General features: G+C 40.2%; 1 protein-coding gene across 1 annotated transcript; it reads left to right on the plus strand.

Moving 5' to 3' along the window:
- The first annotated feature begins 1,344 nt into the window (after nucleotides 1-1,344).
- On the plus strand, nucleotides 1,345-23,570 carry slc5a9 (solute carrier family 5 member 9). Its single transcript, XM_084910947.1, has 12 exons — nucleotides 1,345-1,827; nucleotides 3,432-3,536; nucleotides 4,369-4,533; nucleotides 4,629-4,734; nucleotides 6,948-7,028; nucleotides 7,284-7,489; nucleotides 11,565-11,700; nucleotides 12,092-12,199; nucleotides 13,347-13,497; nucleotides 16,889-17,057; nucleotides 18,145-18,360; nucleotides 20,381-23,570. Exons 1-12 carry the CDS (start codon nucleotides 1,762-1,764, stop codon nucleotides 20,690-20,692), a joined length of 1,821 nt encoding a protein of 606 aa, XP_084767073.1. The 5' UTR covers nucleotides 1,345-1,761; the 3' UTR covers nucleotides 20,693-23,570.
- The last annotated feature ends 386 nt before the right edge of the window (nucleotides 23,571-23,956 follow it).

Below are 23,956 nucleotides of genomic sequence, written 5' to 3' on the forward strand. Positions count from 1 at the left end.
AGCCCATACAGGTAAATAACGTAGTTTAACCAAAAGAAACAAATGTTGTACTGAAATTACATTTTGCAGACATGTATGCATGGATTTTACTTTGATAAGGAATAATTTTCCCAGGGATAAAATGTTTACATTGGCACAGCTTTGTGGTGACCTTTGGGTTGGCGTTGTAGCTTATTTTAACCATATATTTAAGTAAAGAAGAAACGTGTGTGTGTGTGTGTGTGAGAGAGAGAGAGAGAGCGGGGGGATATCTTTCTTTCTTTTTTTAAAGACAAAGAATTTAACTTTATCTAATCCATTCTGGTTAAAGTGGTTATGATCTCTCTATCTAAAAGAAGGAAATGCTACCCAGGTTGGTATCTCCTTTAAGCCCCAAGATGTTTCCAAGCTACAAATTTTGCATAGGTGCATAGACTCCATTAGAGGTTGGATGGCTGATAACTTTCTTCAACTTAATGAGGAGAAAACTGAAGTCCTTGTTTGTGCTCCCGAAAAATTTGTGCCCAAGGTTATGGAAAAATGAGGTCCTCTTGCAACATTTGCCAAATCTTCTATTAGGAATCTTGGTGTTACTTTTGACTCAGCTCCTGTTTTTATCATTTAAGAAACATTACTAAGCTGAGTCCCATTGTGTCACACTTGGAACTTGAAATTGTCATTCATGCATTTGTTTCATCTCGTTTGGACTATTGTAATTCTTTGTTCACTTGTTTATGTAAGGCCTCAGAATGCTGCTGCAAGGCTTCTGACCAATTCCTCCAAGTACTCCCATGTCACACCCCAGCTGCACTGGCTCCCCATTAAATTCAGAATTTAAGATTATGACTCTGTAATTCAGGGCTCTCTGCATGGACAAGCACTGGCATACATCCCCAGCAGGCCCCTGAGGTCATGTGATCAGGGCTTGCTGGTTGACCATCACACGAGGCTGAAAATGAAAGGTGACAGAGCTTTTGTAACTGTGGCCCCCAGACTCTGGAACTCTCTCCCTTTGAGCTTGATATCTGTGGACTCTTTAAAAAACAGCTAAAAACTCGTCTTTTTAAACTTAATTTTGGTTAATTTTTCTTTTTATGTTTTAGCTTCTGTGAAGCACTTTGTTTTTTTGTTTTATTTTTATCTTGATAGGTGCTATATAAATAAAATTTTGCTTTACTTGCTTTTACTTTACTTACCACACAGAGGGTCTGTTGTCTATTTTATATTCAGATGGCAGCCCCCTGCCCACCACTGCAGCTCCCAGGACAGCTCTCACTATGGGTGCTGCTGACATTGCTATTGTTGTTGTCTACTTTATAATTGTCATGGTGGTTGGAATCTGGGTAAGAAGAGACTAAACTAATTTCATATTTACATTTGAATCACTAAACAGTTTATACCAAAGCTAATTTAAGCTTGATTTGTTTGTTCCTTTATGTGTAAAAAATACAAGAAAGTTCTGTACAAGTCCATGCTAAACATGTTTATATAGAAAAATAAAATTATTTTTACATATGTTTTTTTTCTACGTGTTTAATTAACTATAGTCATTATGAGTGCATTTCTCCATTTACTAGAAAATTATTCTTGGATGTTCTACAGAGAGTTCATCCTTGCAAAAAATAAACAGATTTTTTTGACCCAGCTAATTGAGTTTTCTGATGTAGAAATGTGCACCATGATTGTAAATGTATTTACTATATTTCATACCAGATCAATCTTTGGTGTTGTTTTAAAACTGTATTATTCTAATCTTTTCTTTTGTCCTTACTATAGTCATCAATGCGTGTCAATCGCAGCACTGTTGGGGGGTACTTCTTGGCTGGTCGTTCAGTGACTTGGTGGCCTGTGAGTAACAAACGATTGACTGCTGTGCATCACATAAAGCTCTTGATTTCAAATCGATTGTCACACGCCTGTGCTATGACACGCCTGTGCTATGACACGCCTGTGCTATGACACCCTGTACGACACACACACAGCCAATGTTCTAATGCAAGGGACTTTCTATTTACAATAAACAACAGACTTAAGTCAAAGTCAAATTTATTTGTATAGCACATTTAAAACAACAACTGTTGACCAAGGTGCTGTACAATCAAGATAAGCAAAAGAAATAAAAACATAGGGAGACATGATAAAAGTTAAGAAAAAGAATCATAACATTAGAAGATTTAAGTAAATGATAAGATATATAAAAGTAATACAAACTCATTCTGGTTAAAAGCTGTAGGGCCTGGTTTGTTTGCAGCCATCGTGTCTCCAGCTTAGCTCTCCTCTCCTCTTGGCCCGAGAAAAGCGCTGCCAGTCTCAATGACACTGCCCCTGAATCCACTGCACCACCCCTCCTCTGCAGCCGAGCTGCAGACCACACGCCACCACACTGATATATTCCACACTACATGTAGTTATGTAGATTGCATGGCTTTATCAGGAATAAATAAGCACATTATATTATATTATACTGCCAGGTAGTAGGAGGGAAGAAGAAGCTTTTAGGCATGTGTTCTCTGGGGAAGTGTTGCTGTTACACACAGAGACACGGTACAGACTTGGAATCTAAACAAAACCAAAAAATAAACAAATATACAAAATGAAAATTTACAACATGAATTCAAATATATAACTAGAAAACTGGAAATCCTACGGAAGAGGATTGGGGCCACTGAAAAAAAGGGATGTCAGAAATCTGAAAAAAAAAAAGACATCCCGACTTTTTTTTCCAGTGGCCCCAATCCTCATCTGTAAAATCCACTGTCAATAGAAAATTGTTCTTAGTAGTCAGTATAGACTTTTAATAAAATAAGTTTGCATATGAAAGAATACTGCATGATGACCTCTTTATAACTCAGACTGTTTTTAGTTCACTGTGACCCGTTATCATGCAGGGAAGGAGCAGTACCTATTAGTGGTAGATAAGAGCTTACTGAGCAGTTTCACTTCGTGCCAGGTAGAGAAGCCTCTCCTGGCACACACGCACACACACATATACACATATACACATCCACATTCCAATGTAATAAATGAATGCATCTACTTTTGTATATAAATAAAGACCAGAGCGGTAACAGAGCGCACTTCACAGGGCCCCCACTCCGATGTGAGCGCTCTGTGACCGCCCTTGCAAGTAAAAACTGCAGCGTGTGTGTCTCCACTCTCTGACTCTCAGCTGAAGAAGTGTCTTTTAGAATAAATCTCTTGACATCCACCCTGGAGACTGACTGAAGACAAAACTTTGTTAAAATTAAAATAAGAATGAGAAATACTAAATTATAACATTTGATATTTCAAGTTATGGTAGGAATTGTGTTGATTTTCTGTATAAACTAAATATGACTAAAGTGCATTCACAGGCTGTCATTTAAAAATGTTGTTATGTAGTTGTAAGTATTTTTAAGTAAGTATTCTAAAAGCTTTTGTTGTTATTGTCTATTATCTCTGTTCCACTACAGATTGGAGCCTCTCTGATGTCCAGTAATGTTGGCAGTGGTTTATTTATTGGTCTAGCAGGGACAGGAGCAGCTGGAGGAATCGCTGTTGGGGGATTTGAATGGAACGTAAGAGATGCATACACACACACACACATTACGCACACTCAGACACACACACACACACACGTGCAATTACTTTCTTCAACCTCAACTGGGAGCTAATTCCACAGGAGAAGGGGCTGAAGTGCCCTGTTGGGCACTGCATGCAGGATTTAAAATAATAACATGATCATTCAGTAGTTTCTTTGTAAGGACAATCATTTCATAATCACTTTGTGATTCAATCAGGTGGCAATGAAGCTAATATGGGAGAAATATGATTTTTTTTTTCCTTCTTGTCCCTGGAAGTATTCTCAGTTAAGTATTTTGGATCAACTGAAGGGTTTTCAGAAAACATTTAGGACAACATGATTACAGGGAATTATAGTAGTCCAGCCTTGATATAAGACAGAACAACGATGAAAAACTATGTGTACATGCACCACAGAAATTATTCATTTAACTATTGCTTTTGGTTTCAATGCAACTTTTAAGAGTTGCTCTGAGTATTTCTATATCTTCATTGTGTTGGTTGTAACATTATATGTTTTGGGGTTTCTTTTTACACCAAAATCAGTTAAATCAGTTAACACTAGTTGACTATGAACAGGTTGTATTCAATTATCTAAATATGCGACTGTCTGAGCTGGATCACTACAAGACTAAAGATTTAGATATGCTATGTAAATAGGGCGAAAAATCACAGTAGGCGCTTGTTTGGTACTTCTTCATTTATGCTATTTAAAACTTTGCAATGTCCACTTGAAAAACTGAAAAACATGAACAATTGTTATATTTACTTTTGACAATACGGACAATGTCTCAGTGCAACATTTTGTGTTTCTGTGTGTTTCTGTAGGCGTCATGGGTTCTGGTAGCTCTGGGTTGGATATTTATCCCCGTTTACATCTCTGCTGAAGTGGTAACAATGCCTGAATACCTGGCCAAACGCTTTGGAGGCCAGAGGATACGCATATACATGTCTGTTCTGTCACTTATTCTCTACATTTTCACCAAAATATCAGTAAGACATTTATTTTTTTAATATAAATGATCTTAATATGATACAGTAGCCACATTACCTGTCCGTGCATGTGTGTGTGTGTGTGTGTTTCCCAGACAGACATTTTTTCCGGGGCATTGTTTATCCAGGTGTCATTTGGGTGGAATTTGTATCTGTCTACAGTCATACTGTTGCTGGTGACTGCTGTCTACACTGTGGCAGGTAAAACACAAACACGTTTTGACTGTTTTTAGTATTAAAGTTAAAAGTTATGTCAGTGCAAGCGTTCAACAGCATAACTGTTTGCCATCATTTAAAATAAATTACATCAGTTTTTTATCTGATGGGTTTTTTCTGGACGAGAACCAATTTTTTTTTATCCCACATGCAGTATCCCAGTGTTAATTTTGACAGCAAATTTTGATTTAGTTAGTCTCTTGACCAAAATGTCAAACTTTTTAGTCATAATTCTTTTTGGTTAAATCAATTTTTAATCAACAAAATATCACAAGACTATAATATACTATAGCAGGAATGATGCAGATGAGTACCAAACACAACACTGGAGACATTAATCCAAGTGTCTAATCAAAGGGCTTCCAGGAGGTAGTAATGAAGAGAGTCGACTGTCCATGGGATCGTCAGACACTTCTTTTCCACAATATTATACCCACCTGATGTAAACCACAGGGCAGTCAACCCCCCTTCCTGCTAGGGCAAAATGGCCCTCAGGCCTCTGCTCTGCAGCACAAAAAGGGAGGGAGAAGTTAGGAGCAGGGGTTTCTCACGTCCCAAGTGGTACCCCAGATACTGTACCTCCCTCCGTCCAGCCGCACACTTCTTTGTGTTGGCCATGTGCTTGACCTGCCTCAGGAAATCCAGGACCGCAACCACTGAATATGCTCCGCCCAGGTGTTACTATGGATGATGATGTGTTCCAGATAGGCGTCAGTATACAAAGTGTGCGGTTGCAGTACTCGGTTCATGAGGCGCTGCAAAGTGCCTATTTTTTCCTGAACGCTACAGACAAGGCAATCTGCCAGTAGCCCATGGTCACATTCAGTGTTGTGAAAAAATGAGCTGTGCCTAACCAGCCCAGTAGTTTGCTGACCCCGGCGCATGGGAAAAGCAGACGTGGGGTCACCCAGCAGCCACGGTGCAGAAGCCACAGGGGGCTGCAGTGACGATCCCGCAGGCGTGGAGACAAACAGAAATAGACACTGTACACACACTGACACTCCCCAAACATACTCTATACCCCAGGTCCTGGCACCATTGCCCCCAGAGGGGCAATCCGCTCCAAGACCCAGGAGAAGTTACCCTTTTTCCTGGGGTGGGGACAGTCCTGCAGCAACAGGGAGGCCCAGCATCCCAGACCCCAACCAGACGGCCAACTCCTCCTCCCAGCCCCCTGCCCTGATGGCGGAGAGAACGGGAGTGTGAAGACCCCATACCTCTCCCTCTCTCTCATGTGTAGTGTTGCTGCGTCTTGTTCTAAAGTGCATTTAAAACATGGGAGGGGCTGCCAGAGAGCAGCAGGTGACACCACGGCCCGAGAACCCTCAGTGTCTACATGCATTTAAATTGAGAGGTGGGCACCAGAGGTGAGGTTGAATACACAGACCATCCTCTGGACGCCGTATAGCACGGCCACCCCCAAGGCCCTATATGTATGTGTTATGAGAGTGTGAGTAATGTGGATGTTTATGTTGTGGAATAAAAATGCACAGGAGGCCAGAAGGTGACAGAGGAGGAATCCCTCCCCTGCACCTTGGTGACACACCTGTACCCCAAGACGCTGCATGTGTGGGTGGGTGTGATGGAGGCTGTTTCCCTCTCTTACTAACATTCAGGAAGTCCAGCAGCCAGTTACACATGGGGGTGCTGATACCCAGGGAGCTGAGTTTCCTCACCAGCTGCTGGAGAACAATTGTATTAAATGCTAACTTAAAGTCAACAAGGGGTGACGATGAAACATTGTCATCTGCTGTTTTTCAAAGTGTCTGTAATTATGATTTTAAGGAAAATGAAAATGTTACCATGTTTGTTCAGTGCTCAGAGTGCAGTTTCTATTTAGTAACTCACTGTGACAGGAATGATGGACCCGACCACATATTTTGCTCTTTACACACTTCTTTATTCCTGGTTGCTGCTCTCCCAACAATTGGCTGCAGCATTTCAGCTACAGCCACACAACAACAACAACAACAACCTCAGGTCCTGGCACATTTGACATAGGGTGATGAGCTGATCGAGCTCAGGTGTGTCAGCCTCCCCCACAGCCGCGCCACAAACCACACCCCGCCACACTCACCTAGTTCAACTGTTTTTGAAATAAGAATTTGTTAAATTATTTATGTTGAAAACGGTCTAAATAACACTATTACCCTAACACAGACAATCTGACAATAATATAAAAATCTGTTTTTATGTAGGTGGTTTGGCAGCTGTGATCTACACTGATGCTCTCCAGACTTTGATCATGGTTGGAGGAGCTTTTGCCTTAATGTTCATAGGTATGGTACACAGACTTATACAGATACACAAACACAATCATGGGTTCTTAATTACATGACTTACATAGTACTGAAAGTTTGGATTAAAAGGTGTTATTGGCTGAAATGTTTCAAGTTAAGTATCAATCAAAAAATAGAAAACTGTTTCTTTGCATCCAGTTATCTTCACTGAAGGCTTCCACATCTACATGTCATAATATTTATTAGTTAATAAGTGAAGTTATAAAATTGTAAATGTCATTGTACATTTTCCAGCATTCTCCAAGGTGGGCTGGTATGAGGGCCTTATGGATCGTTACATGTCAAGTATTCCCAATGTGACTGTTCCCAACACCACCTGCCACTTACCCCGTAGTGATGCTTTCCACATGTTCAGAGACCCTGTAACAGGGGATTTACCCTGGCCAGGTCTACTGTTTGGGCTCACCGTACTGGCTACATGGGTCTGGTGCACAGATCAGGTGATTTGATCTACACTAAAATTCAGCATGGTGCAATAATGTTATTGTAGCGGCACACTGCTGTGGGAATGATCCTGGAGGTGGCGGTCTCAAAAACTGATAACATTCGTCTTTGTGAGTCTAAAAAATATGTCCCAATACAAATAAATAATGCAATTGATTTGAATTTTTAATTCCTCAAAACACACCTTGATCTCTTTATAACATTCTTCCTTCTCAGGTTTGAATGTAAATGTCAAAAGGCAGCATTTGCATACTTGGTCAAAAATGAGTATTACCTGCTATAGCCAAGGTAATGTCATCCAGAGTCTCTAGAGCAGCATATCTCTAGTTAGAGATATGCTGCTAAGATATTTAGGGCAACCTCAGTTTTAACAGTTTTAATTTCTAACAAGTCAGTGTACTCTTAATGCCAGTCCCAAGCTCAGATAAATGGGAACAGTTGGATCAAGAAGGGCATTAGGCATAAAAACATGGCCAAATAAAACACGCAGATCATATATAATGAAATTTCTATGCTGGATTGGTTGTGGCCCAGGTTAACAATGTCCGCCAACAGGGTGCCAGTGGAAACTGTGCTGTTGGCCAAAAGAATGAGGTGAAGTGGAAGAGGCAGCATGAGTAAAGAAAAGTCACAGATGTGGAAGTGAGAGTAGAAACTATAAATACAGGGACTAGCCCTTTATTGTCATTGTACATGTACAAGAAAATTGTGGGTGCTCCACACCAACTGCGCCACAATAGAATATAAATAGTAGACAGGAGGAATAATTCAATTCAATTCAATTCAATTTTATTTATATAGCGCCAAATCACAACAAAAGTCGCCTCAAGGCGCTTCATAGATACAGAGAAAAACCCAACAATCATATGACCCCCTATGAGCAAGCACTTTGGCGACAGTGGGAAGGAAAAACTCCCTTTTAACAGGAAGAAACCTCCGGCAGAACCAGGCTCAGGGAGGGGCGGCCATCTGCTGCGACCGGTTGGGGTGATAGAAGGAAGACAGGATAAAAGACATGCTGTGGAAGAGAGACAGAGGTTAATAACAGATATGATTCAATGCAGAGAGGTCTATTAATACATAGTGAGTGAGAAAGGTGACTGGAAAGGAAAAACTCAATGCATCATGGGAATCCCCCGGCAGCCTACGTCTATTGCAGCATAACTAAGGGAGGATTCAGGGTCACCTGGTCCAGCCCTAACTATATGCTTTAGCAAAAAGGAAAGTTTTAAGCCTAATCTTAAAAGTAGAGATAGTTTCTGTCTCCCGAATCCAAACTGGAAGCTGGTTCCACAGAAGAGGGGCCTGAAAACTGAAGGCTCTGCCTCCCATTCTACTTTTAAATACTCTAGGAACAACAAGTAGGCCTGCAGAGCGAGAGCGAAGTGCTCTAATAGGGTGATATGGTACTACAAGGTCATTAAGATAAGATGGGGCCTGATTATTTAAGACCTTGTATGTGAGGAGCAGGATTTTGAATTCAATTCTGGATTTAACAGGAAGCCAATGAAGGGAAGCCAAAACAGGAGAAATATGCTCTCTCCTTCTAGTCCCTGTCAGTACTCTTGCTGCAGCATTTTGGATTAGCTGAAGGCTTTTCAGTGAGTTTTTTGGACATCCTGATAATAATGAATTACAGTAGTCCAGCCTGGAAGTAATAAATGCATGAACTAGTTTTTCAGCGTCACTCTGAGACAGGATATTTCTAATTTTAGAGATGTTGCGCAAATGGAAGAAAGCAGTCTTACATATTTGTTTAATATGTGCGTTGAAGGACATGTCCTGGTCAAAAATGACTCCAAGGTTCCTCACAGCGTTACTGGAGGCCAAGGTAATGCCATCCAGAGTATGAATCTGGTTAGATACCATATTTCTAAGATTTTCAGGGCCGAGTACAATAACCTCAGTTTTATCTGAATTAAGAAGCAGAAAGTTAGCGGCCATCCAGGTCTTTATGTCTTTAAGACATTCCTGCAGTTTAACTAATTGGTGTGTGTTATCTGGCTTCATGGACAGATAGAGCTGGGTGTCATCTGCATAGCAGTGAAAATGTATGCTATGTCTTCTAATGATGCTGCCTAAGGGAAGCATGTATAATGTAAACAGAATTGGTCCTAGCACTGAACCCTGTGGAACTCCATAATTAACCTCAGTGGGTGAAGAGGACTCTCCATTTACATGCACAAATTGGAGTCTATTAGATAGATATGATACAAACCACTGCAGTGCAGTACCTGTAATACCTACAGCATGTTCTAATCGCTCTAATAGGATATTATGGTCGACAGTATCGAACGCTGCACTGAGGTCTAGCAGGACAAGCACAGAATAAATAGCAAATAGTAAATATATATATATATCATCAAGAGGGATATATACAAAAGAAGAGAAATCTATAAAAAAAAAAATAAGAGAAAGGCACACATTAGAGAACAAAATAATTGCAAAGCGCTCAAAAGTGGTGCAAAGAAAAGACTTGCTCTGAGTATAGATTCAGGCTGGTTTGTGAGGAAATCTTTGGCTGTACTTCACTCGTCTTCCAAAGTTTTCGGTTAGGAAAAACTAGCTGGAGGCGAGCATCATCTGGTTATGTTTTAACAACTTTTGAGGGGTTTATTTACTGAGTGGGGTGTAGGCAGGGACAGAGGAAAGAGTACAAGGAGACTTGGTGGTGGAATGAGGAAGTAAAGCAAAGTATTCAAAGGAAGAAGTTACCAAAGAAAAAGTTGGATAGGCAGATAAAGAAAGTAGACATGAGTACTGGGAAATTCAGCATACTGCACAGAGAAATGCTTATAAGGAATTGTATGTGAGGTGGGATACTAAGGAAGAAGGAAAGGACTTGTATCAGTTGGGTAGGCAAAGAGATTGAGCTGGAGCAGACATGTAAACGGTTTCATTAATTAAGGATAGAGATGGAAACAAGTGAACAGAGTTTTTTGAGGAAGAAGGAGTACTTTGAAGAGCTGATGTAGACAATGAGAGAGAGAGAATGACAGTCATTTTGTCCCTGTGTTACAACACTAACTATGAAACATCCCCTCCCTTTTTTAAAATTAAAAATTTCAGTGAATTGCATTACTTGTTTGAATTCAAACATACTTTTTAGACTCAAAAAGTTATTTGTTTTTTGAGACTATCACCTCTATTGATCATTCTCACAGTAATTTGGCGATGAAATATTCTTACTGCATAACGCTGTTTTGCACAAGGAGATTACTTCTCATTGCATCACTTCCAAACTCATCCTGCTTTTCTACAAAACATAATTACTTCTGATCGGAGAGATGAGAATCTCTCCAGTACATCTTCATCTCAATTGTGTCAAGTGTCATTGTCCATTAGTTTTTGTTCAGTTATCATTTTGTTTATGTCAGGAAAAAAAGATCATTGACAAAGACTATGACAAGAATTATTGGTCAATACAATTAACAGTGTTTAACTGTATTGTAATGTCATTTTTGAGACAGCGTTGACACTTCACAAACCAGAAGCCACAGCAACATTTCAGAAAATGCTATAACGAAAAACAAAACACAACAAGAATATACAAAAGTACATTATCTGAGGCCATCTAAGGCCAGCTTGCCAATAGTTACTCTTAATCATTAATCAACATTCATAAAAATGAGAACTGATTCATATAATCACGTCTGTGTTCTCTACTAGCCTTATATAACTGGGCAATGACAGATAAACCACAAGCTAGGCAGCTGAAAATCACATTTCCCCTTCTGAATGTGATAGACTTTCACTAAAATTTTCAACAGCTTGCTAATGTTACCAGCTTTATGAGACCTGAGGTTTGCATGCCCTGACTGTAGAAGTGTAATCACATTTTTGAGTGTTTACTTCTCTACTATTATCATTAAAACTAGAATCTGTGTGCACACACACTTGCATATTTTAATACAGTATTTATTACTATTACTTATATTTGTATTACTTATTGTGTATAAATAATATAGAAGGTTTGCAAATGTAAAGTTGAACATTACAAAAGGACAAAATGTGTAATGCAATGATGGATAAAAATGATTATATGTTTATGCTGGTGTGTTTTTCCTTCAGGTTATAGTCCAAAGGTCTCTGTCAGCCAAATCTTTGTCTCATGCTAAAGCAGGCAGCGTGTTGGGTGGCTATCTCAAACTGCTCCCTATGTTCTTCGTTGTGATGCCAGGAATGATAAGTCAAGCACTATTCCCAAGTCAGTAGTATACCTCTCAAAGTGGGAATGTTATGTGAAATGTTTTTTAATATTGTTCTATATGCATACTTATATAATATAATTTTGATTACCTTGGTATTATTATATATATTATAACAGATGATGCATCTCTTATTATTGTTATTATTGCTTTAAAGAGATTGTTTGCAACTCCTTTTTCAACAAACCTACACTATGACACCATTCTAAGCAGGTCTCCACTTAACTTTACGTTGGAAAAATTATCACATTTTTACTTTTGTTGACACTTTCAATTCATGTTAATGGAGTGGGAAATTGTAGGAAACACATTTGTGGTGTTTTGTCTCATTTAATATAAACTAAATTGTTATTTTTTCAGCCCCTCCTTTGTTTTCTTCTTTATTTGTAGATGAGGTTGGTTGTGTGGATCCAGATATCTGTCAAAGTGTGTGTGGTGCTTCAGTTGGTTGCTCTAACATTGCTTACCCTAAACTAGTAATAGAGCTAATGCCTGTAGGTAAGACACACACATACACACACACTCACACTCATTTTGATATCTTAGTGAAGACATCTAAAAATCGAACTGACATAATGCTTTCCCTACCTGCTTACCCTAACTCTAACTATCAAAAAGGAATGCTTAACCCTAACCCTTAGCCTAAACCTTACTATAACCTAATAGTAACCCTGACACTAAGACCACATTTTAAAGTTTCAAAAATGCCGGCAATGCAGGCAATTCCAATTTTTGGTCCCCACTAAGATGTCTAAACAGGTACACACACACACACGCACGCACGCACGCACGCACGCACACACACACACACACACACACACACACACACCTATCTATCTATGTATGGCACAAGAAGTAAGAACATTTTTGTTTGCTCAGTTATATCTGTGTTTTAACAATGCCTCTTGGCAAGAAATCTTAAACTGTTGAAATTGTGTTTATTTCCCCTTAAATGGTGCCACAATTGTAGGGAGAATGTATTTATAGATTGAGCAATAGAATCAAACCCAATCTTCTCTGTCAATACTAAACAGCTTATTCTGCTATTGACTCTTCTTTTGAGCTTCTGGTACCCAAGTTGCTGACAATCAGGTGTGCGACTGGTGCCTAATTAAAAGCAACTGTAAGCAGGGACCCTGCTACAGCACTCAGTTGGTGCCTCCTCCAAGCATGCCACATTTGACTAATCTCAATAGGGACCGTACCAACCTGGAGCTGGTCTTCCACAGAACGAAGTTCAATTCGATTTATTTCGATTCTTTTTTAAATAGCACCAAATCACATCAGCAGTCACGTGCATGCTCTTCATTATTTGGAATGAGCCCCCAGAACCATCTCTAAATTGAAGGCCAAGTTTCATGTAATGGGCGATGTCAGCTACAGGCCACATCCCAAGAAGATGGCACAACAGGAAGACAGTTTCCTCACCCTGTCAGTAATAGACAGTCTTTTACAGATTTGCAGTCAAGGTTTACAGAACTTTACTGAGATAATCCAGAACAGATCTTTTGTTTTTTTGATGTTCTCAGAGATAAACACATGCATTAAGAGAGTTTATAAAAATCTATGTTCTTTTTCCATGGCAACAACTGACAATAAGCAGATTTTATAAAATGATGTGCCATCATTTTTTTCTTCTTCACAGGACTTCGTGGTCTGATGTTGGCAGTGATGTTAGCTGCTCTTATGTCATCCCTGACTTCCATTTTTAATAGCAGCTCTACTCTGTTTACACTGGACCTCTACCACAAAGCCAGGCCTAAAGCTTCTGAGTTGGAACTTATGATAGTTGGAAGGTAAGATTGACAAAAATACCTTATATGCTTTGGAAAACCAATACAAAACTCAGATGTTCTACAACATTAATACCAAAGCTATACTTACCCTAAATACAGTTTTCATTTGAGCAAATTAGTAACATGGGGTTGAAGAGCCCAGAGGCCAGAATTGGTATGTGGACCTACAAACAGATTCAAATACAGGAAGCAATAGTGAGATGTTCTCACAAATTTTATTGAGCGACAGAGTGTAAAACTAAGGCACAGGGAATGAATGGGCATGGAATCTGGACATGGGGGGTGGTGAAACAGATGGAGTCTATGGCTTACTTGACCAGTGGAGTGGCAGTGGCAGTGGGGGAGGTAGTGTTGGCCGGGTGAGTGTCCGATAAAGTGGAGTGGAGTGAGTCCAACCTGAATGACCCAGAGATGCAGAGCTATGAATGTAGGAGAGCAGGCAGGTGGTGAATAGTGAGTCTGTGTGAGAGAGGCTGTGAGTGGAGTCCTAGAGAAGGTGACCAACGTCCAGGGTGGTATGCGTTCTGCAGGCAATGGAAGAGGTGATCCAAGAGGCTATTGAGGGCACAAGAGAACAAGGTAAGTTTACAAAGAACTAAGCACTAGAGACAAAGACGTCCTGCCACTAACATGTGGTTAGTCTACGAACTGGCGAAGAACAGATGTCTGGGCTGGTCTTAAATACTGCCTTAGATTAGCCTGGATCTCCAACAGGTGCAAGTAGCAGATGTACTCACCAGGGCTCTGCCCAGAGGAGGACACACAGGGACACCATGGAAAAATCCAGACGACTCACCTGGACCATTACAGTAGTATTAACCAGAGCCAGACTGGGTTTGGCTCCAAGGGCTGAACAGAATGTTTTCGAAACCTGGGAGGTGAACTGTGGTCCTCTGTCTGACACGATCTCAGTCAGGATGTCGTACAGGCTAAACACATGATCCACCAGGATGTTAGCCGTCTGGGATGCTGTGGGAAGTTTTTTTTAGGGCGATGAAGTGCTCGGATTTGGAGAACCTGTCAACAACAGTCAAAATGGTCGACTTCCTGGAGGAAACAGGCAGGCCGCTAACAAAACCTAAAGCAATGTGGGATCAAGGCTGATTGGGAATGGACGATTGGTTGAAGCAGAACTGAAGGACGTTGAGTTTTATTTTTGTTCCGTGCAAAGATGGTGCATGCGGCCGAATAATCCCGGACATCCTTATCTAAAGTCTCCCACCAGAAATGTCTTTTAACTAATGAAGTGGTCCTACCTCTCCAGGACAGGAAAACCAGGTGGTGTGGATACAGTCCAGAATCACCCAATGTAACGAGGATTAGCTGGTCTCGAGCTTGGATCTGGCTCTGACACAAGAGCTTGGCTAATGGCCTCCTCCACATCCCAGGTAATGTAACCAATCTTACAGGTGGGCAGAAGTATAGTTGCAATCTCAGAGATGTCAACCTCAACTATGAATGGTTTAGTGTCTAGGTGAATTAGGACTGGTGCTGATGTAAACAGATACTTCAATTTGGTGAAGGCGGCTTCAGCCTCAGGGGACCAGATGAACGGGACTTCAGTGGATGTGAGCTGTGTAAGAGGTGCTGCTACCTGACTATAGTTGCAGATGAAGTGGTGATAGAAGTTGGAAAAGCCGAGAAACTGTTGAAGATATTTATGTTAGGTAGGTGTTGGCCACTCCTTAACTGATTGAACCTTTGCTGGGTCAGTCTTCATCTGCCCCCCTGCCAGAATGTATCCAAGGAATGAAACAGATGTTTAGTAAAATCCACATTTCTCAGCCTTGACATATAACCTGTTTTCCAAGAGATGTTGGAGGACTGCACGAATGTGGACTTGATGCTCCTGAAGGAATTTGGAGAATATTAGTATGTTATCAAGATAGACGAAAATATTCAGAAAATCTCTGCGAACATCATTCACCAGTGCCTGAAAGACACTAGCATTAGTAAGACCAAACGGCATCACCAAATTTTCAAAATGACCTAGAGAGTATTAAATGTGGTATTCCAATCATGCTGCTTTTTTGTTTTACTTTATTCTTTTTTATGTAATCCTGCACATAGACATAGACAGGTGATATGTGGATAAGGTAGGATCTAGGGAAGTTTGCATGTTGGGGGTAACGTTCTTGTTGATGGCATCTGGTCGTGATCTTTTGTTTAGTAAGCATGGTATTTATTTTGGGTAAGTTTGTTACGTGAGTGCATTCAGGGAAGTGGTGCAATCACCAAGACTCCGCCCACTTCAACAGGTATGAAGACCAAAAAACTGTGTTTTTCTGCTCTTCTTCACCTGATCCCAGCTGTGAGTGAACCATTTGAATGTGTGATCGTGGACTGTGTGGGCCCATTGCCTAAAGACAAAAACTGGACATCAATTTCTGCTAATGTTAAAGTGTGCTGCTACATGTTTCCCAGAAGCTGTTCCACTCAGGAGGATCTCTGCACCTCTGGTCATTAATACCTTAACAAAGGTTTTTACTACCTTTTGGAGCTTAGGAATCAAACATATAGCGGCTAATGCTTATCATCCTCAGTATCAAGGAGCTCTAGAGCAGTGGCACCAAACCCTTGGATCAAAGTTACAGAAATACTGCTTAAACACAAGTAAATACTTGGATGAGGAAGTGCCAATGGTTGTGTTTGCCATACAGGAATCACTTTTTGGACACAGTCTGGGGGCATAATCAAAACTGATGTTCTGGATTATGTTTCAAAGTTTAGAGAGCACACAGCCCTTTTAGTTGCAGGCCCTATCATCTGCCCAGGCCTCAATGTAACATTGGTATGATAAGACAGCAGTGTCCTAGCAGCGGTGTCCTAGTCCTTAATGTCACCTGGCGAGAAGGCTCGTTTCTCAGGACCTTAGGTGGCCAAAAAGAAGGTATGTGAACCTGATTATGAGGTTAAAGACCCCTGACTGGAAGCAACAAACCCATGTACCACAGCAGAGATGACATTTCCTCAGATGTTGCAAAACCGCTAGTTGTACCTTTGGCAACTGTATCAGCTGGTGACCCTGAGACCTCTCCAGTTCCCATCTCCTCACTCATCTTTAAGGAGTTTAAGTTAAGTTTTCATGTTTCCGCTGTAGAGTGCTCTGAGTATGCAATGGATCTGAAACTGTTTAAATCTTCATTTTTATATTATCATCAGTTAAAATTTCAAAGGACAACATTTAATTTCTAGATAATTGTGCTATTAATAGTAATTCTGGGCTCTCTCTGTGTTAGCCCTGTACCAGACTGGCAATATGTCCAAGGTATACCACGCTGCTCGTCCTATAGTAGCTGGGATAGGCTCAAGCCCTCCATGACCCTGATAAGGATAAGAAGTAGACAATAAATGGCTGGATGGATAATAACAATAATGTGTGTGTTTTCAGGGTGTTCATCCTCGTCTTGGTGTGTCTTAGTCTGCTGTGGATTCCTGTTGTCCAGACAGCCAATAGTGGACAGCTGTTTGACTATATTCAGTCAGTGACCAGCTTTTTAGCACCTCCCATTACTGCTCTATTCCTAATGGCTATCTTTTGGCCACGAGCCAACGAGCAGGTATGTCTGCCTCTTCAGATTCAATCCAATTCAATTGCATTGGTCCCTGTGTCATTCTATCCCTTGCATCCTCTTATGTTAAACCAACTGACACCTTCACTACATTCATAAATGTCCTCTGAAGTCTTCCTCTTTTCCTCCTGCCTGGCAGCTCCATATTCAGCATCCTTTATCCAACATATCCACTATTCCAACTCTACATATCTCAACTCTAGCTTTGTCTCCAAACTGCTAAACCTTTGATGTACTCATTTTCTAATCTTATCTATCCTAATCTTGTGATTGGAAGAGGACGTGTAGGATGGCTTTCATGTGCAAATCCATCCTACAGACTACTCTCCAATGCTGCCTAGCTTGTTTCCTACAACCACCCTGCAGTGTCTTTTTGATTGCACCTTTTGGATAAGATGTAGTCTATTTATGTGCAAATTCTTCCATACTTATATGTTACGCTGTTACCCTTATACGTTTAATCCTCTTTCAAAAATCAACACAATTTTCACAAAGAATGGAAAAGGCTAAGTACATAATTATATATGTACTGTGTGTGTGTGTGTGTGTGTGTGTGTGTGTGTGTGTGTGTGTGCCATTCCCTAATCTTGAGATTCTTGCAAGTTGATATGTAGAGATATGTCCTGTCTCCTCTTAATTTAATTTAGAGCTCTTTTGTTTTTTTAGTGCAGTCACTGTTGAAGTTTCCTGACGCTGTTACGATGATACCAATGTTCGGGCCATGGCTGGGAGCTGCATTTCAGCCAGTGGTGTTCGAGATTTTTGAAAGTATCTGATTAACAGCAGCTTCATTTTTCAGCATGACAATGATCTCAAAAATACAGCCAATACAGTGAAAACATACTGGATAGAAAAATACACAATAGAACACCACCAGTCGTTGACTGGGCCTCTCAAATCTTCAACATTACTAAAGCAGTATGAAATCACTTTGACAGAGAATTTAAAAGAAAATAATAGATATTTAAACACAATTTTAAAAACAAGCAGAAACCTTAATAACTTCGGGTTTTTTTTTTCTTTGCCAGTTCCAAATTATTCAGCATCTAACGCGTTGTGATGTCCTCTGTCTCAGGGTGCATTCTGGGGTCTGATGGCTGGACTAGTGATAGGACTGATCCGAATGGTTCTGGAGTTCTCCTATTCACCTCCTTCCTGTGGTCAGCCTGATCACCGGCCTGCAGTCCTAGCTGATGTCCACTACTTGTACTTTGCTCTCATCCTGTTGGCTCTCACATGCCTCATCATTGTTGCTGTAAGCCTGGCCACTGCCCCAATACCTAAAGAAAATGTAAGGAAAATTCCTTATATTATTCCATTTTATTTATATTCTGATCTCTGGAGTGGTAATCAGAAGGTGTCTACTGAACAATATCCAGGGTTCATATAACATATGATTCCTGTTGCAAAACAAACGAAAGAAAGAAATGCAAAGGGAAAGTGTAACCAAGTTGCAGTTAAGCAATTCATTTTGATTATGAGGATTTCAACCTTCTTTTGACTGCTTCCTTTAGGGGTCACCAAAACAGATAATCTTGCTTTCATCTGTATGAACTATTGAACCCTTGAGGATTCTTAATCTACAGAAATTGAAGTTGCGAGATTTTGTTTCCATTCTCAAACTAATACATTTAAGGCTGTTCATCACTGGAATCATCATGGGTTACTTTAAACATACAGACCTGAAAAAAATACTTGATCAGGTCTATACAAATATACTGACAGTATATAAGGCGCATCCACCTGCACACCTCAGACTATCAGATCATATCCCTCTCATTCTGATCCCAATGTATACACTGTCCGTGTGCATTGAAAGAACTGCAGTCAAAACAGCACAAGACCATTTTGATCAAAGGAACTGGGAATTGTTTGCAGGTGAGAGCTATGTGGAAAACTGTGTCTGTTCAGTTTAGGGGTACATAGAGTTTTGTACTGAAAACAATACAACAAAAAGAACAATAAATCTATTTCCTCATTGAAAAGCCATGGTTGAACAGTAATTTTAGGGCTCTACTTAAAAAAAGGCATGCAGCCTTCAGGACAGGGGACAGACAAACCTACAGCACAGGCGAAACTCCAGAGAAGCATCAGGGAAGCAAAGCAAACCATAGAAAATGAAAATCCCAGCGGTATGTCGAAGAGCTTTAAGGTACTGACGGACTACAAGACCATCAGAATGCTGCCAGACGATGACGATACTATACTGCTTGATATCTTGAACAGGTTCTTTCCCTGTTTTGACACCAGGAGAGGAGGGAGGGACTGGTCATTTAGCCAAGTAGACAATACACACTTGTCCTTCAACAGCACCAGATGAGGACTGTGTTAAAAGGCATCAACATCCACAAAGCAGCTGGTCAAATATCCTTGGACAAGATACTAACCCTAAGTTGCTCTCCAGTGTGTGTGAATGTTAAATAGAAAGCACTCATGTAGAAAGAGCAATGAAAAAAGTGCTCATGTGTAGTGAGCATGAGCATATAGTGAGGTTGGGGAGTAGCCAACTAAGTGGTGTAAGGAAAATGATCTAATCTTTAACACATCAAAATCAAGGGGGATGCTTATTAACTTCAGGAGGTCAAGGGTCAAGAAACTAGATCTCTGGTGAAATAGTGGAGACTGTGGAGAACCGTAAGTAGCTGGGAGTCACCTTCTCTGCACAGCTGACTTGGTTTACAAGAGAATCTTCTTTCCTAGAAAGTTGAAGCAGGCCAGAAGTTCGTGCTGAAGTTCTACAGGAGGATATACTGATGACTCATGCAACAGTGTGGTATGCCAGCTGTTCTGCTGGTGAAACGAAAGAGCTGCACAGAGTGGTGCAGACAGCAAAGTGCATTACTGGGATGGAGTCAAGGAGGCTGACAGTATCAGCAAAGACAGTACACTCCCGGGATATTCTCAGTTTGAACCGCTTCCATCTGGCAAACAGTTCATTGTTTCCATCTAGAGTGGTAGCTTCCCCTACACTACCACTGTAAAGATGGCACAGAAATACTCAGACATTTCAGTACAAACAAAACATAATTGGCTCGACACAACCTTATACAGTCGTGTATAATGCTGCTATTTTACTTCTCTGTTGATGCTGCTTAAGTTTGCTACTAACTTTATTTTTATCTCTTAAATTTGCTTCTAAGTTTAAGTTGTTTTTGTTTTTTTACTTGTATTGTTTTGTCCTAAGAGAGAAAGCCAAACCAAATTGAATTGTACTATGTATAATTAAATTGAAATCATTCAGTCATTCATGTATTTGATCATTGGTAATCTGTAATAATTGTTTTTCATTCTTCGTCTCTTTTCATGTGTAGCTGCATAGGCTGACCTGGTGGTCCAGACATAGTCTTGAACCGCGGATGGATCTCTCAAGTCTTCAGATCACCTCTGACCAAGTGGAGTCTAACCTCAGCTCAGAGTCTGACCAATTGCAAGAATCCACTTGGAAGAAAGTTGTTCTGTGGCTTTGTGGTTTGGCTAGTTCACGCTCCGAGTCGGCAGCTCCAGTGATTCAAAACAGTGAACGAAACTTCCTCCAGGAGAAGTCACTCTGGAGAATAGTCTGCGATGTTAACGCCCTGCTACTGCTGGTTGTTAACGTGTTTCTCTGGGGATACTTTGCTTAATGTGGTCATGAAATCTTGAACATGTTGTTGTTTTTCTTACTTCTTACTCTTCTTAATAACTTTACTTTTCTAAACTATTCAGGAAAGAAGTGGGACAGAAAAAGGATTCTCAGATATGAAACAATGAACTAATTATTCTCTATTGATTCATATCGTGCTCAAGGTTGCTCTCAAATAATATTATCTATAATTACATGATCTACAATACAAGTCAGGTTGTTACTTTTGTCGCCAACTCATTCTATTGTAAGTTACCACTGGATAAACATGAATATCATCTGAATTTTCATGTCAATTAATTACTGGGAAGGAGATTAAAGTCGAGGATCTACTCACCAACAGAATTCCTGTTTTTTATAACTTTCTGAATAGTTTTAAACTCATACAGCAGAAATTTACCAACATCAAGAATTGAAAAAAATTTACTATAAAATTACCATCCTGTACAAAACTACTTCTTGCAGGCTAAACATAGATAGATAGATAGATAGATAGATAGATAGATAGATAGATAGATAGATAGATAGATAGATAGATAGATAGATAGATAGATAGATAGATAGATAGATAGATAGATAGATAGGGAAAAATGTATTGACAATTTGATGTAATAAAAGCAGCAAAGACCAGTGTTGATCATTGGGTGCAACTATATAACCAAAGATAAGTGGAGCATTGTACAGCAGGCACCATGCATTAAAAAATCAATTGCAAATATCACCGAGTGTCACTCACTAAAATCACAGGTTTGACATGTGGACAGTATTGGGATATACATGAATTTGTCTTCAGCAACAACCTGGACATATGTTCCAGTTCTTTTGTTTCTTTTTGCGTCAAAGCTCATCCCAAAAAAGGTACCAAATGAACTCGAACATCCATATACATTTCAGACTGGTGACTGTCCAACATACCTTTTGAAATTTGATGAGATGATCTAACAAGCAAAAATCCTTCCTGGCTTCAGGAAGGATTTGAGCTTGTGAACTTGGTGGTAACAGATGTACCAGTAGTATGATTGTAGTGATTGTAGCTATGTTGCTGTTATATCCATTGAGCCAGCAAATGATTATCTAGCAAGTATTTCTTGATTTTACAGAAAATCTTCAGAAAGAATAGACTATTGCTAATAAACTGCAGCCATCTGACAAATAAATCAATAAATAAATGTCTTACCCCATTTACCCATATCTGTATACAGGCAAGAGAGATAAGATTGACATCCAGTTAGCTCATTAACTGCCTTTGTTTCAAACAATGTACAGTTCAATCTGCTCAACTTGAAAAAATAAAATAGCCCTTTATTGTGATTGTTCATGTACAACAAAATTATGGGTGCTCGATACCAACTGTCCAGGAATAAAATATAAATATTAGGCACAAGGAATGAAAAGCAAACATGAGCACAAGTGCATCTGACAGGTACAGTTAGGAAGTAGTGCAAAGGACTTGTCTGAGTATAGAGTCTGTATGTGAGTGTAGGTTTTTTGCCACTGTTCTGGTAGAGGTTGATCTTGGTTTCATCTGTGCAAAGAATGTTTTTCCCGAACTGGCTTTCTTTATATTTGTTGTTGTTGTTGTTTCTTTTTAGCAAAGTCCGATCTCGCCTTTCTATTCTTGAGGTCTATTCTTGCAGTGAACATTCTGTATTAATTTTCAGTCTTCTTCTTTTATATTCTCATTTTCTCATTTATCCAGTATATCTACCATGCCTTTTATGCACTTCTGGACTTTTTCTGCTCTTCTGTTAAAACTTACTCAGCCATGCCACTCTAACTTTGTCCTTCAAACCACTCAACCTGCGCTGCCCCTCAGATGTACTCATTTCCAATTCTGTCTATTTGGGTCACTTCTAAACTTGGTGGTTCAGGGGGTTGGGCCGCTCATCTGTAACCGGAAGATTGCCGGTTCGATCCCCCAGCTCTCTCTGTCCTGGTCGTTGTGTCCTTGGGCAAGACACTTCACCCTACCGCCTACTGGTGTTGGCCAGAGGGGCTGAAGGCGCGATATGGCAGCCTTGCTTCTGTCGGTCTGCACCGGTGTGTGAGAGTGAATGAATAGTGGAATTGTAAAGTGCTTTGGGTGCCTAGATAAGCGCTATATAAATGCAATCAATTATTCTAATTAAATTCTTGCAGGTCGGCCTCTTGTCTTTTTGTCAGCGCCACGTCTCCAAATCGTACATTAGAGCAAATCTCACTAGGTTGTAAACCTTAATATTCTCTTTAGCTGATGTTCCTGTCACAAATCACACCTGACACTTGTCTACAGCCACTTCACCTTACTTATACTCTCTCACCTCATGTGGACCCTGCATTGCTTCGTATGCCTAACCCCGGAATTTAAACTCATCTACCATCACTATGTCTACTCCTTCACTGTTACACCCATTTCCCACTCAGTCACACAAATAGATCCCTTCTTTCACTCCTCTTCTTTTCAGAGCATAGCTCCACCTCTCTAGGCTCTCTTCTATCCATCCAATCCCTAGTCTCAAGTCTAGTCACAGATCACAATGTCCTGTAAGCCCACTGAGATTCCTTCCCGACCTCATCTGCCAACCTGTCCATCGCCATTGCAAATGAGAAGGGGCTCATAGCCGAACCCTGATGTAATCCAGTCTCCACCCTGAACTGACCTGAAACCCATCGGTCACTCCTACTGCACCTCACCAGTGTTTCACTGTTCTCATACATGTTCTGCACTAGTCTTTCTCTATATCCACAATGACACTGGCTGTCTTTCATAGCACGTCTTTCGTCCAGTTTTCCTCCCCTCACAACATGGTTATAAGGGGGTTATAGGATTGTTAGGGTTCTTCTATTTTCTTTGTATTATTGTAAGGTGTTTACCTTACAATATAAAGCCCCTTGAGGAAACTGTTGTTGTGATTTGGCACTATATAAATAAAACTGAATTGAACTCCCTTTGTCTCTGTTTGTCTGCAACCTCCGCAGATCAAAGTGAAATTAATTTGATCCCTGGTGTGTTCTGTGTTCTCACAGCTACAGTTAAACTCTCAAGATCAGAATTAAGTACAAACATTTTATATATTTTCTAAATCAACAAATTATTACATGCACATTCCTGTGACAATGCAACAGTTTGCCTCACTTAAAACTAAGGCAAACTGTTGCCTTACTTTTGCAGTGCAGAGTTAAGCTTTACATATAAAATGCATACCCCCAGCAGAGAATCTATATTGTGCCATTATCACCAGCAGGAGGTGACCCGACACTAGTGTTAGGTCTCTGAAGTGGAATC

This window comes from Perissodus microlepis, chromosome 17 (genome assembly GCF_051167445.1).
Source record: "Perissodus microlepis isolate ML-2025 ecotype Zambia chromosome 17, ASM5116744v1, whole genome shotgun sequence".
Taxonomy (NCBI): Eukaryota; Metazoa; Chordata; class Actinopteri; order Cichliformes; family Cichlidae; genus Perissodus; species Perissodus microlepis.

Coding starts and splice junctions, on each gene's coding strand:
- slc5a9 (XM_084910947.1), top strand. CDS start 1,762: ATGCGTGTCAATCGCAGCACTGTTGGGGGGTACTTCTTGGCTGGTCGT. Junction 11,701..12,091: donor AAGTCAAGCACTATTCCCAA/GTCAGTAGTATA, acceptor CTTTATTTGTAG/ATGAGGTTGGTTGTGTGGAT. Junction 12,200..13,346: donor AATAGAGCTAATGCCTGTAG/GTAAGACACACA, acceptor TCTTCTTCACAG/GACTTCGTGGTCTGATGTTG.